Source organism: Bison bison, unplaced genomic scaffold (assembly GCF_000754665.1).
Source record: "Bison bison bison isolate TAMUID 2011002044 unplaced genomic scaffold, Bison_UMD1.0 scf7180017863957, whole genome shotgun sequence".
Taxonomy (NCBI): Eukaryota; Metazoa; Chordata; class Mammalia; order Artiodactyla; family Bovidae; genus Bison; species Bison bison.
The window spans coordinates 1436923-1450471 of record NW_011494529.1 but is presented as its reverse complement, the minus strand read 5'-3'; the positions used below and the strand labels follow the sequence as shown (position 1 = coordinate 1450471).

General features: G+C 46.8%; 1 protein-coding gene across 2 annotated transcripts in view; it reads right to left on the bottom strand.

Annotated features, from left to right (window-relative positions):
• Nucleotides 1-13549, bottom strand: part of KANK4 (KN motif and ankyrin repeat domains 4) — a 66186-nt gene that overhangs the window by 4919 nt on the left and 47718 nt on the right. For both annotated transcript variants that reach the window (XM_010833908.1, XM_010833907.1), the window contains exons 7-9: nucleotides 13068-13287; nucleotides 6947-7089; nucleotides 3363-3563 (exon numbers count right to left, since the gene is read on the bottom strand). In XM_010833908.1, coding sequence (XP_010832210.1) covers nucleotides 3363-3563; nucleotides 6947-7089; nucleotides 13068-13287 — 564 coding nt within the window. The remainder of the gene's footprint in view (nucleotides 1-3362; nucleotides 3564-6946; nucleotides 7090-13067; nucleotides 13288-13549) is intronic.

Sequence of the window (13549 nt, the reverse complement as noted above, 5' to 3'; positions counted from 1 at the left end):
CATGATCTTCGTTTTCTGAATGTTGAGTTTTAAGCCAACTTTTTCACTCTCCTCTTTCACTTTCATCAAGAGGCTTTTTAGTTCCTCTTCACTTTCTGCCATAAGGGTGGTATCATCTGCATATCTGAGGTGATTGATATTTCTCCCGGCAATCTTGATTCCAGCTTGTGCTTCTTCCAGCCCAGCATTTGTCATGATGTACTATTCTAGAAGGTCTCAATTTGATAAGTGTTTTGGAGGCACAGACCAAATAAGCCCTTCCAAGGGTGAGCCTTGGGGTTGGGGGCAGGCATCCATCTTCACCACCACCTCCCCATCTTTCATCACTCTGGCTGCCCCAAGAGTCTGGGTGATCAATTTCTCCAATTACCTTCCAAACTTGGGGAAGACACCTTGCTGGCTGTTCTGGGGGTTCTGCATTCACAGCAACCTTTAAATGTTGGCAGGATGAAAGAACCCAATTTCAAGACATGATTCCTCTCTCAATTTTCCAACAGAGCACCTAAGTCTCCTTGGAAACTGAACATTGAAACAAGATGGTGATCATGATAAGGGCTGGATGCCACCCCTCTATGCACAGCAGGAGGCACAGGGCTTGGTGCTTGCTGGGTCCCCAGTCAGCTGTCCCTATCTCCCACTGACATTTCTCACCCAAGTCAATTTGGGAAATTTCTGCTGGGAAACGTCAGCAGGCAGTAGGAGATTGACCTCTGTGAGCTGGGATCTAGAACCTTCTGTGGGCCTGCTGTCTGACTGCCCGGGCAACCATCTGCTCACTGGGCATCACCTAACCCTCTCCACCCTCCCCTAGGACAGGCTTCTGTCACCATCTCAGGTTTAGCTGCCCCGTTCCTACTTCCCCAGCTTCCAGCCCTCCCCCAAACTGCAGCCAGCCTGGTCCTCAACCCTGGTCTGGCTCTTCCTGATCCAGCACTTGACTTGGATGGCTTTTCATCCAAGTTCAGTACTTCAGTATTCACCTATACCAGAGTTTCTCAGCCTTAGCACTACTGACATGTTGGGCCAGATAATTTGTAATTCTTCACTGATGCTGTACATTGTAGGATGTCCAGCAACATCCCTGGCCTCTACCCACTAGATGCCAGGACTGACCCCTGCACATACTTATGACAGATAAAAATGTCTTCAGACACTGTGGGATCTCCCCTGGAGGGAAAAATCACTCCCGAATGAGAACCATGTCTCCCTTTGAGGACCAGTCTTCTCTGATTGGCCCCTCCTAACTCCAGACCTTCATCCTCCCTATTCCCTCCAGACACTGTGCGCAAATGCCCTGGTCCCTACTCATTCATGTGGTGGTTGCTTTGCATTTGCTATCATGGTTCACCTATTCACAACAATAAACAGTTGCCATTAACTAAATATTTCTTAGATATCTAATAGGGGCTTTACAAATGTTACCATATTAAGGTCTGGTCTATTACCATCCTCATTTACAGACCAGCATACTGAGGCTCAGAGTGGTTAGGTGACCTGCTCAAAGGCACAGTTACACAGCCCAGTTTCAAACTCATGGGTTTTTAGAAGTCCATGCTTCTAACCACCACTCAATTTGTTGGAAGAACCATGGAGTCCTCCTGCCATGGCTCTTCCTCCACCTCCTGAAGGAAGCCACTGAGCTCTCTAGTCTGTGGCAGACTCTGCAAGATACCCTCAGTCTCACTGCTTGATGATGCCTGCTAACCAGGGACTTGCAAAGATTCTGTCACCCGTCCTGCAGGCCTGCCCTCTCAGGCCTCCTCCATTGTCGTGGTTACCCGTAAAAGGGCCCTGGGCCTGTTCCAGATTAAGGGGCTACCTCCTTCAGCCCCAGGCCAACCCTACAGGGAGCTCATTGACACAGAGCCTTTGTCTGACTGTATCCCATCTGGAAAAGGAGGCTCTTACTTCCAGAGCCCACCACTGTTCCCAGAGGCATTTCAAGAGGTTCTGTGCTCTCCACTGATCACAGAAATGACTTTGGACAGAGCTGGGGTTCGGGGGACCTGAAGACAAGGGGCGGGCCTGCCTGCTGCCTGAGTGTGGTGGGAGAGACTTGGCAGCTTGAATCACTGATGGAACAATGGTGGGGAGTTCAGAGGTGGCCTAGTAAGACAGGCTGTCCCTGGGTGGGGAGGGGGCTCTCTTTCCCTCCCCAGGCCTTTGTCCCTTTTGAACTGTGGATGCTAAGAAAATACAGAGAAGTCTGTTTAAAGCATTAAATTATAATGCCAGCATTAAGGACACTAGAGTCAGACCTGGGCTTGAATTCTCACTCCAAGAATAAGAAGCTTGTGACCTATGACTGCTACATAAGCACTCAAGGCCTCTGCATTCTTGTCAGTACAAAACAGGGATGGCAGGCTCTACCTCACTGGATCTTTTTGATATTTATTGATTTATTTATTCATTTATTTAGTCATTTGGCACCCAGGATCTTCAGCTGTGGCATGAAAACTCTTAGCGGCAGCATGTGAGATCTGATTCTTTAACTAGGGATCAAACCCAGGCCCCCTGCATTGGGAGCATGGTGTCTTAGCTACTGGATCACCAGGGAAGTCCCCCTACTGGACTATTGAGAGGATTCATGAGGTAGTGCATAGAAAGAGTTAGTTCTTATGAGTGTTCTTAGGAGTCTGATGGAGCTGGTTCTACTAGCTAGCTGTGTGACCTTGAACATGTTACTTCACCACTTGGTACCTCCGTTTCCTCAAGAGCAAAGAGCAAATTGATGGGTGGCATCAAACAGTGACTCCGTTGTTATGGGGTTTAAACAAGATGGTCTGAGGTAACTGCTTGGTATAGTACCTGGCACCGAGCCATCACATGACGTGGGTTAACTCTTCACTACTGTTATCTCATTATGGTCACCACCACCATCATCACCATCCTCATCGTTGCCATCACCATCGCCTTACAAGAAGACTGTCTGGCAATGCAGCTTCAGGCAGGGTGTCTCCATGAAATGGGCCCCTCTGTAAGGTGGGCCACTGTCCAAGAAGGGACATGATTTGCACATGGTTCCCTCCTCCTGCCTTTTGGGAGCCCCATGGACAGCAGAGCTTCCTTGCTCAAGCTGTGCCTCAAAGGACACATACTGTTATTGCCATGATCAGATGTGCTTCAGGGCTGAGAGCAGGCCTGGACATAACCCGTCAGAATGGTGTAAAAGGCTAGAGTTTGGGGTTTCCCAGCTGCAAGTCTCAGCATTTACATGGGTCATCTCATTTAAACCCAAGAACAGCCTTATGAGGTTAAATCTGTTGCTGCTGCCATATGCTTTCTTGAATTCTGCTGGCTGGCAAGGTACTTTTCAGGAAGGAAAGTGGAACACCCACTTGTTAATTGCCTATAAGTCTCACCTTGTCAGTAAGGCTGCTGTTGCAGGTTGGATGTGCCAGGAGCAGCCTCACCATGTCCGTGTTGCCATGGCAACAGGCCAGCATGAGGGCGGACGATCCATCATGGTCCTGTAGGTTGACATCTGCCTGGCAGCTCAGCAGCGCCTGGACCATGTCCCCCCTGTCGTGGCTGACTCCCAGCATCAGCGCCGTCTGGCCCCCCTGCACACAGAGAGCAGGGGTGTGGTCAGGTTGTGGCTGATGGGAAGGACCCCCTCTATAGCCTACGTGTAAGCAGGAAAGACTTCTCTGGAAAGTGACAGTTGATCTGAATCTCCATGGTATGGGACATATCTTCCTTAGCCTGGCAAACTTCTACTCTTTCCAAGACACCAATCAAATGTACATCCTCTCTAAAGCCCTCAACTTACACGCCAAGCACAGGTTTCATAACACAACACTTACCATTTGGTACTGCAACCTCTCTCTTTCTCATGGGCTGTGACATCTTTGATGGCAAGGACTAAGTCTTTTTCATCTCTCTCTCCAGCACCTAGTCCCAAGTACATGCTGATAAATGTTGAATGATGGAATAAACAAAGGGTTTAAAAATCAGGAACATGGCTTCTGACTGCCTGCCCCAGCCTAACTTCCTCTAAGAAGCCTGGGATTGCTCTGAACGCCTCTGATATTTTCAGCTGAATGATACCCAGAACGCTCTTTTCTCACCGAGCTCTCTGCATGGTACTAAGGTCATCGCTAACCCACAACCATTGACAACACTCTTTCACTTGCTTGTAATAATCAGTGCACACGGCAATGGATCAGAGTCAGAAAGTGAGACAAAGCTCTGCTTCTGCTGTTTCCTAGTGTGTGACCCTGGCCACGTCACTTGGGGTCCCAGAATCTTGGTCAATCTTGGTCAGAGTATTTGTGAAAGTCAAATGAAATAAAGGGTATAAATATAAAAATGTGTGGTAGCTATTTTTTCTGATAACAAACTGATCATCATTTCTCCTGGATTTTCCTGTATATATACAGTACTCTTATATAACTTGATTATATATTTTGCACTCATGATTCTCTCCTGGGTTCCAGGTGGGTCAGGTGGGTCTCTCTGACTGAGTGTCAGGCTTTGTAAGGTTGTAAGAATGAGGTAAGGGCTCTGTTTTCTCTCCCTTCAGGTCCCCTGTGACTCTGAGCACAGTGTCTTACATGTAAAACATGTTGGCTGACGTGTTCACTGATTAAGGCTCCAAAATGCCGTCACTGATAGATTATGTTTCCCTGCCCAGAAGGCTGGGGCTTAGAGAAAAGGGGGTTTCAATCAGAAAAAGGCTGTCCCTGTCATATACTGCTTATGTGAGTCTGGATAAGTTAACCTCTTGGTGATTTTTGCTGATCTGGTAAAACAGGAATGCTTAAGGATATTACGTACCCCCTGGGGCTATTGTGGGACCTGCATGCGGCCCAAATGTTATGTGTGTGAATGTGTTAGTCACTTAGTTGTGTCCCTCTCTTTGTGATCCCATGGACTGTAGCCCTCCAGGCTCCTCTGTCTGTGGGATTTCACTGAAGTGGGTAGCTTAGCCATTCCCTTTTCCAGGGGATTGTCCCAACCCAGGGATCAAACCCGGGTCTCCTGCATTGCAGACATATTCTTTACCATCTGAGCCACCAGAGAAGCCCAAATGTTGCATACATTTTAGCTATTGTTGTCTTTATGAGTGTTAGAGATAATGTCTGACCACCGTGGCAATGTATCATTAGATGTCCTGGTTCCCCATTTCTCTGGAACTCAGATCTTTCCAGAGAAGACTCTTTGCTCTTTAGTTTGCTTATACCTGATCCGGAGGTAATGCTTGTTGACTGTACTAACCAGACCACAGTTTTCCCTCCAGGCCCCTCTCTCCGAGTGGTATGAAAGCCAGATGTCATAGACAGACGATTTCCTGTCTGCCCCCTGCCTGACTTGGGACCCTTTCCTTCCTCACCCCCCTCCTGGCCTGGTTCCATACAATTTAATTCAACAAACATTTACAGAGCACTGTTACCAGCGTGGTGCAGTGCCGACCCTGGAGATACAGAGAGAAATAGGTAGCTTAGCCCAGGAGACTCCTGGCCTCCCAGCTCACTTCTATCTACCCTGATGCCCATGGCTCCCTTAATACCTAAAACCCCCAGGGGGCGCTGAAGAGCGCAGCTACACTGTAATCCTTTTCTTCCCTTGGCAATGTGGGATGGGTCCCTTACTCTTCTAGAGCATTGGTTTCTCCTCTACAAGAAGGGCATATATTTTGATCATTAGCGAGCATTCTGCCTTCAAGAGGACCAATTGAGAAAAAAGATTTACTATGTTTATGGAAAACATTATTTGAAGTGAAAACAGCTTTATTGAGTCCTACAGTGTAAGCTATAGGTGAGTGAAAACACTTTAAAACCAGAAAGTAAGCTATGAATGCCTGATTTTTGCCACCAATAGGATCGCTATTGTGTGAAGTGGGCAAAAGGACTTTGCCATCAGGTTTAGCTGCGATCACCTTGGGCTGGGGTGGAGAGCAGAGTTAAATGGATTGTTGGGAGACAGTTTTCTATGGTATCTTGGTTTGCTGCAATCCTGTGAGTGAGGGACTATCTGGCCTTTTGTTTCACTGTCTTTTTAAGGAAGAACGTACAGTGAACAGCACTGGAGGACAGAGGTAGTGTCTCCTTCAGAACAGAGGGTAGTCATGCTTACTACCCAGTATGGAAGATTCAGGTTCCCTAAGCTCAGGGTTTCTCTCTAGTAACACAGCCCTCTCTGTGCACAGGGATCTGCTCCTCCTCACAGCGCCCTGTAGCTATTGGGACTCTGGAAACAGGTATAAATAGTGATGCTCTGACTACTGTTACCACTGGAAGTACCACACTGTCCTTTGGCAATAGGAGTCCTGTGTCTTCTGCCAGCATCCATGACACTGTGGCAGCTAACTTGTTAGCTTTAAGGGAGAGTACAATATCAGACCCTTCATAGTTCTTGAGAGTAGGGCTATACCTATGATCACTCTAGGGGGAAAAGGAGAGTGGAATGCACTCTACTTATTCTCCTCTTGGTCAAAGATGGGCAAGTGGCCTCTTGAAGAGTTCCCACTGTTCCATATGGAGCTCCATCTGACTCAAAGCCCTACTGGCTAAGGGTTACACCTTTGTTCCATATTCTCAAGTAGAAGGGCCCTGCAGCTGAACAGAGACAACCCAACCCTCTGAACTGCTCTGTGATTCATGATCCCTCTATGTATCACCTCCAGGGGCTTTCTAGATCACAAGTAGCAAATGCCTTGTCCAGATGCTCTCTGTGGGAACTTTCAGTTCAAGGAGTCCGGAAGGAATTTGCCAAGTTTCAGCCCAGAACATAGATTACAAGTTCATAACCTCTGTCCCAGCCTGTCTGGGCCTCAGGAGGCTCCAAGGAAACCAGAAGTCCAATCTTTGGATAGATGCCAGTTGGAGGGCCCAGACTTCTCGGGCTAAAAACTGTATCTGCATGGAGTTCCTCACCCCACTGGCAGAATAAAACTAGGAGGAGCCACATTCATTAAAGAGGAGATCATGTTCACTCCTCCTACCTGAGTAGCTTGGATGTTCACATTCCCTTCTCTTAAGAGCTTCCAGACAACAGCCATGTCTTCATCGGTCTCGGCAGAAGCCAGGGGAGTGATCATCACAGCAGTATAGCCAGCTTTGTTCTGATGGTCCACGTTGCAGACACCTGCAAGAGAAACACTGAAGCTGGAAGAGCTCTTAATATGCCGGAAGCCAGGCTTTAGCCTGTTCAATAGGAGGCTTCCCGCTGGTTAAAGGGCCACAGAATAGAGCAATTCTTTCCCAGTGGTGGAATCTGTATTCTACATTTTTAGCAGCCTTTAACAGTGGCTACTTTTCTGAGGCTACCTAGCAAAAAAGGTGCAGAGGAGAGTCAGAGATAACCTAGGCCTATGACCTTGACTTTACTTCCTAAAGTGGGGCACTATTATTCATATTTTACAGATAAGGACACTGAAGGTGTCCTTCAGTGGAGTGAAGAAGGTGAGTGAAACTCTATCAATGCCCCAGTGAAGGAGAATCGAGAGCAGGACTCACTCACTGGGTGTCAGGTCTATCTGATGCTAGAGCCCATCACTCACACAGCCTCACGTCGCCCTCAGGTGTGCATTTCGGGTCTTGCTCTGTGTCTACGTATAACTCATAAACTACTGGCTGTGGTTGTAGGTCCTTTCAAAGGCCTAGTGATACCTTGTGAAATGGACCAGAGGACATGAAAAAATGCCCCAGGATAAACACAGAAATCTTCTGGGAATAACCAACTCATTTGAGAAGTACAATAGAAAAACACTTCACAAATCTTTATATTAAAGCAATTAAGAATATACATTTCACAAAAGAATGGAAAACTGGCATATTTTTAAGATGAAGTATTACATGAGAACTCAAGGGAAATTTCTGCTTCATAACCCTGGGGATATGCATTTACATCCGTCCCCACCAAAGGAGATGGAGGAGATCATCAGCCTGTTGCCTGAAGGCTCCCACCTTTTAAGGGCAGTTGTTGTTGCTTAGTTGTGTCCAACTCTTTTGTGACCCCATGGGCTGTAGCCCACCAGGCTCCTGTCCATGGAACTTTCTGGCAAAGAATACTGGAGTGGGTTGCCATTTCCTTTTTCAGGGGATCTTCTTGACCCAGGGATCGAACCCATGTCTCCTGCAGACTCTTTACCACCACTCTTTACCACCACCACTTTTAAAGGGCCACCAGGGAAGCCCTTTAAGGGGTGTACAACTTGGAGAAGGAAATGGCAATCCACTCCAGTATTCTTGCCTGGAGAATCCCATGGACAGAGGAGCCTGGTGGGCTACAGTCCACGGGGTCACAAAGAGTCGGACACGACTAAGTGACTAACACACACACACACAGCGTGAAAAACTAAATCTTCCCTGTGCTATTGCTCAGGAGAAAAACTCTGTGTCTTTTTAGGCCAGTAATAAAACTACCTCAGTAGAGTAAGTCTGAGACTTCCTTAGCATTTTTTCTGTAAAAGGGAGATAATAAAAGAACCTGTAAGGTTACTGTGAAATTTAATGAGTTAATATATTAAGAGCACTTAGAATGGCAGCTAGCACATAATAAACACTCAATGAGCATTAACTGTTCCTGCTATTATTGTCCAGAATGGTATTCTTATCGTCACATCCTTACTACTTGCTCTTGAAAACCCAGATATTCATTAAAACAAATCTGGTTTATGACAAAGTGTTAGTTAGACTTACTCTTAAGTTCTGTGCAAGGGGAAAAAAATAATATTTGGCTGACAGTCCCTCCACCCCAAACAATTCTTCAGAAATGTGTCATAATGGACCAGGATGCCAACGGATACAGTTGTGCTCATGAATCAGCAGTTTCCTCACTGAAGCTTCCCTGACCACTGTCATGACCAACTGAGCTATGAAAGGCAAATATCAGCTCCATTCAATGCCTTATAACCCCGTTCTGATAAAGATGGGAATATTTATCTGCATTGCCTGGTTAATGACTTTAAAATTTTTACCCCATGACTATTTTATGTTTGCTTTTAAGATGTGTAAATGAGCCTCAGGTTACGACTCTCTATGCTCTCTTCAGAAACGTGACTCAGTAGAATGACTAATTCCCCCCCAGGGGCTCTGAAAAAGGACTGAGGACCCCCACACACACACTTTCAAGGCAATGTTTCTGAGCAGCTCCAGTGAGCAAACCAGCCCTCCCCAGAGGTGAGGGGCAGACTCTTGACTGAACATTCTCTGAGTCAGCCAGCTTCTCCTCTACAGAGGTGTCGCGGTAAAATAGAGCACGGTTCACAAAGGACTAGGCTGGTGGAGGTGCACCCATGACCCTATTCTCAATAACGATGAGTCACTTCGGTGCAGCTTTTTACAGTTTGTAATGTGCTTTCCAGATTCTGCACAAATGGCTGGGAAGGGGGCCCAGTTGGGACTGGGACAGATCTGCCCTCCTCGACACCCCTTCTACAGTGAGGGAAAGGAATGGGACTCTCAGACCGTCTCCCCAACCAACCCACCCACCCCATTCTTTATGCTTGTGGCTGTTTAGCTATTTCAGCATGTTAAAGGGAAAAGCTTCCAAACCACTTTATGGTTGATGAGTATTGACTGGATCTCAGAAAACATCAGCAGAAATTTATAACAACCAAATCAAAGGTGATCTGTTCTTTGCGACTTCATGGACTGTAACCCACCAGGCTTCTCTGTCCATGGGATTTCCCAGACAAGAGTATTGGAGTGGGTTGCCATTCCCTTCTCCAAGTGATCTTCCCAACCCAGGGATCAAACCCACGTGTCCTGTGTCTCCTGCATTGGCAGGAGGATTCTTTACTACTAACACCATCCAGGAAGCCTTTTAAGCAGTAGCGTTGCTGTTATACATGTTCCATAATGAAAAGCCCTAAGACTGAACACAATAATTGGAACCCAGAGGCATAGGAGGGTGTCTTTCTCAACTGAGCTACCATTTTGATGGTATCCATGGAATGGTGAACCACTCCAGTGTTCTTGCCTGGAGAATGCCAGGGATAGGGGAGCCTGGCGGGCTGCCGTCTCTGGGGTCACACAGAGTCAGACACGACTGAAGCGACTTAGCAGCAGCAGCAGCAGCATGAATCCATGAAGAATGTTAGAAATGTAACTTTATCTTCCTCTGATGATGTGGGATGCAGAAAGAACTTGAGGTTATCATTACATACATCACCTTTCCATATAGGTAAAGAGCCTCAAGGCTACTTAAGAGAATTTTGAAGAATGGGAAACTTACTGGAATTTAATCTAACTCCCAGGGGTCATCCATCCACTCTTTCATCTAACAAATATTTTCACTCAACACCCACCATGAGCCAGGAAATGGACCAAGTGCTGGTGATACTGAAAGGAATGAGACAGGCAGAGCCTCTCCTGCGTTAGCTCAGTTCTATTAGAACTCAGATAGAAGTGACAAGCAGAGATCACCTAACGAAAGAAATAGGATGTTCCACTAGAGAGAGATGGGGCAGCCACTTTAGATGGATCACTTTCTGAGGTGACATCTGAGCTGTGACTTGAACAATGAGAAGGGACCAGTCATGAAAAGAGTTTCAGGTGAAAGGATCCAGATGGAAAGAAAATGCAGAAGTCCCAAGGTGGGAATGAGTGTGGTGACTCTGAGGCCATGTGGCTGGAATGGAAGGAAGGAGGGTACATGGTAGCTGCAGAGAAAGGAAAGGCAGACAGGCCTGGACCATCTGGGATACCTGAAGGCCAGGCTGAGGAAGCCGCCTTCTGATCCAAGAGTAAGGGGAAGCCATGGGAGGGATTTAAGCCGGTGGAGGGGTGAGGGGAATAAGATTCACATTGCAGGAAAGTTGTTGCATCTGGAATTTGGACTTCCTGACACCTGTTTAAACTTCCCCTGTAGTCTCTAAATTAGGATTACACATCTAGCATGTGCTCTGATTCCTGGATTCCACAGTATGGACTTCAAACCCCAGCAGTGCGCTTAGTCATTGCGTGATCTGTTGACTTTTCTGAGAGTCACTTTCATTGTCTATAAAAAAAGGGATAATCATTCTACTAACAGGATAGTTATGAAGACTAAATGAGATCTCAGGTGCCAGAGGCTTAGTAGAGGGAGGGCCTAACCCATGGATATCATCTGGGGTTTTATATCTCTTGTAGGTACCATCCTAAATATCCTTCATACAGCTTTCCTAAACTCACAGATGACATTTGACTGGGACCCACACACCTTCAGTCAGTCCCATCACCCTGCACTCATACCACCACTCCTAGACTGCTTGATATTGTCACACCCTCTGTTGAAACTCCACTACAAGCCCTGTGGTATTGTATCAGCAGACACAAAGGTCTTTATTTGACTCTTAACTGCCTTTTCCAGCTCCTAAGAGGGTCAAGGCCATTTGCAATGATTCTCCACCAGAGGGAAGAGTCTTCCCTTTCTCCAGATCCTGAACAATGAAGAATCTAATGCTCACTTCCCTTTTCTCCTCCTCAACATCTCTCTGGACCTTCGCCCACCTCCTTTCCTTTTGCTTCCATCTCAGAAAAAATAAATATCCCAGCAGCTTGCCTAGGCTGATCTCATCTGTCTCTGCTGTGGATTCCAGGTTTTTCCAGCTCCTGAAAGACCATGCTCTATCAAGCATCTTCTCTCCTCTGTATCTTTAATCTCTCTCTTCATCTCTCTCTCTCTTTCTCTGTGTGTCTCTCTTGAATTCTCAGACAACAAATATATTCAGATCTCTGCAATCCAGTTTCCTTCTAACAATCCCCTGAAACAATTGTTTCCAAAGTCACCAGTGACCTTTTTCCAAACCTGCCAAATATTGGCTTCATCTGCCAGAGACACTATAGTACAGTATTTGACCCAGTGAACAATCTTTTTCCTTCTTGACATGATCCACTTCATTAGCCTGGGACATTTCTCTGTCTGCAGGAAACTACCCACTGCAGTGCACCTTCCCTGCTCTCTAAGTGTTGTGTTAGTCATTAAGTTGTGTCTGACTCTTTGTGACCCTATGGACCATGGCCCACCAGGCTCCTCTGTCCATGGGATTTCCTAGGCAAGAATACTGGAATGGGTTGCCATTCCCTTCTGCAAGGGATCTTCCTGATCGAGGGATCGAACTTAGGGCTCCTGCATTGCAGGTGGATTCTTTACCATCTGAGCCACCAAGGAAGCCCTTCCTGCTCTCTCAGCAGAATGTTATCTCCCTTCTTTTCAGTCCTGAAATCACACTCTACACCTCTCTCTTGGGAGTCATCATCCTGCTCCATCCTGACTGTCAAGCTGTAAACTCCTGGGAAGGCAAGAGCTCCATGTAGGTCACATCTGTGGTGGTAGGCAGTATGGACATCATACATAGTCTACACATATCTGAGGAAGGATGAATGAATCAAATTGAGTTAAATTGATTAAATGGAGCTATGGCCTTAAACTCTTGAGAATCCCTTGGACTGCAAGGAGATCAAACCAGTCAATCTGAAAGGAAATCAATCCTGAATATTCATTGGAAGGACTGATGCTAAAGCTGAAGCTCCAATACTTTGGCCACCTGATAAAAAGTGCCGATTCACTGGAAAAGGCCTTGAGGCTGGGAAAGACTGAAGACAAAAGGAGAAGGAGGTGGTAGAGGATGAGATGGTTAGATAGTATCACTGACCCACTGGACATGAATTTGAGCAAATTCCAGGAGATAGTGAAGGACAGGGAAGTCTGGCATGCTGCAGACTCCAGGGCAAAGAGGTGGACACAACTGAATGTCTGTGTGCACATTTGCATGGCCTAAGTTAAAAAGTACTTATGAAGATGGTAAAATGTGACCTTTCCTAGAGGAAGTGTGGTATAGCACTGGAATTGGACAAACTGAATATAAAGTCTGATCTACCACTTACCAGCACTGTGATCTGAGCAAATTTTATAACTTTCTGAGCTTCAGTTTCCTCAACTGTAACATGAGAATAACGATACCTACATCATGAATGTTGTGAAGAATACATGATATAATAAAGGCAAAATGGTCTGGCCCAGCTCCTAGAGTACCAGAGGAATTCAGAACAGTGAAAAAGCTCCTTGCTGCAAAGAAGTGGTAACAGAACTGCCCTTCAGAGAGGGACCCAGGCAGCACAGGTGCCAGCGTTTCTGACCTGTCTCCAGCAGCAGCTTCACGATGGAGAAGTTAGAGTGGGACACGCTGTAGTGAAGAGCTGTGTTCCCGTTGCCGTCAGCCAGATTGACAAGCAGCTTTAGCAAGTGTGAGGAGTGAGGCTGGACCCCGTGGAGGTAGGAGGCCACTACGGCAGGGCTGGATGACTTCCGGCTGGAGATGCGGAACCACTCTTGACTGATGGTGTTCAAGCTCTGCTTCTGAAATACCAACACATTCCAATTCCAGAAGGTTACCTACCCAGGTGCTCCAGCTGGGGTGTCAGTTTCCACTGGGAAAGGTCAGCTTAGGTTCCTTCCATGTATATCCCTTCAATTCCCTCCAACTCTCACTGCAATTTACTCCTGCAGGGCTCAGAGCTAGCAGGGTGCGGGGGTACCCAGCACCACTCTTTGAACCTGTGGGATTGGCTCCCCCATCATGTCAGGTAGACAGGAGAACTGAGAGAGCAGCACAACCGCC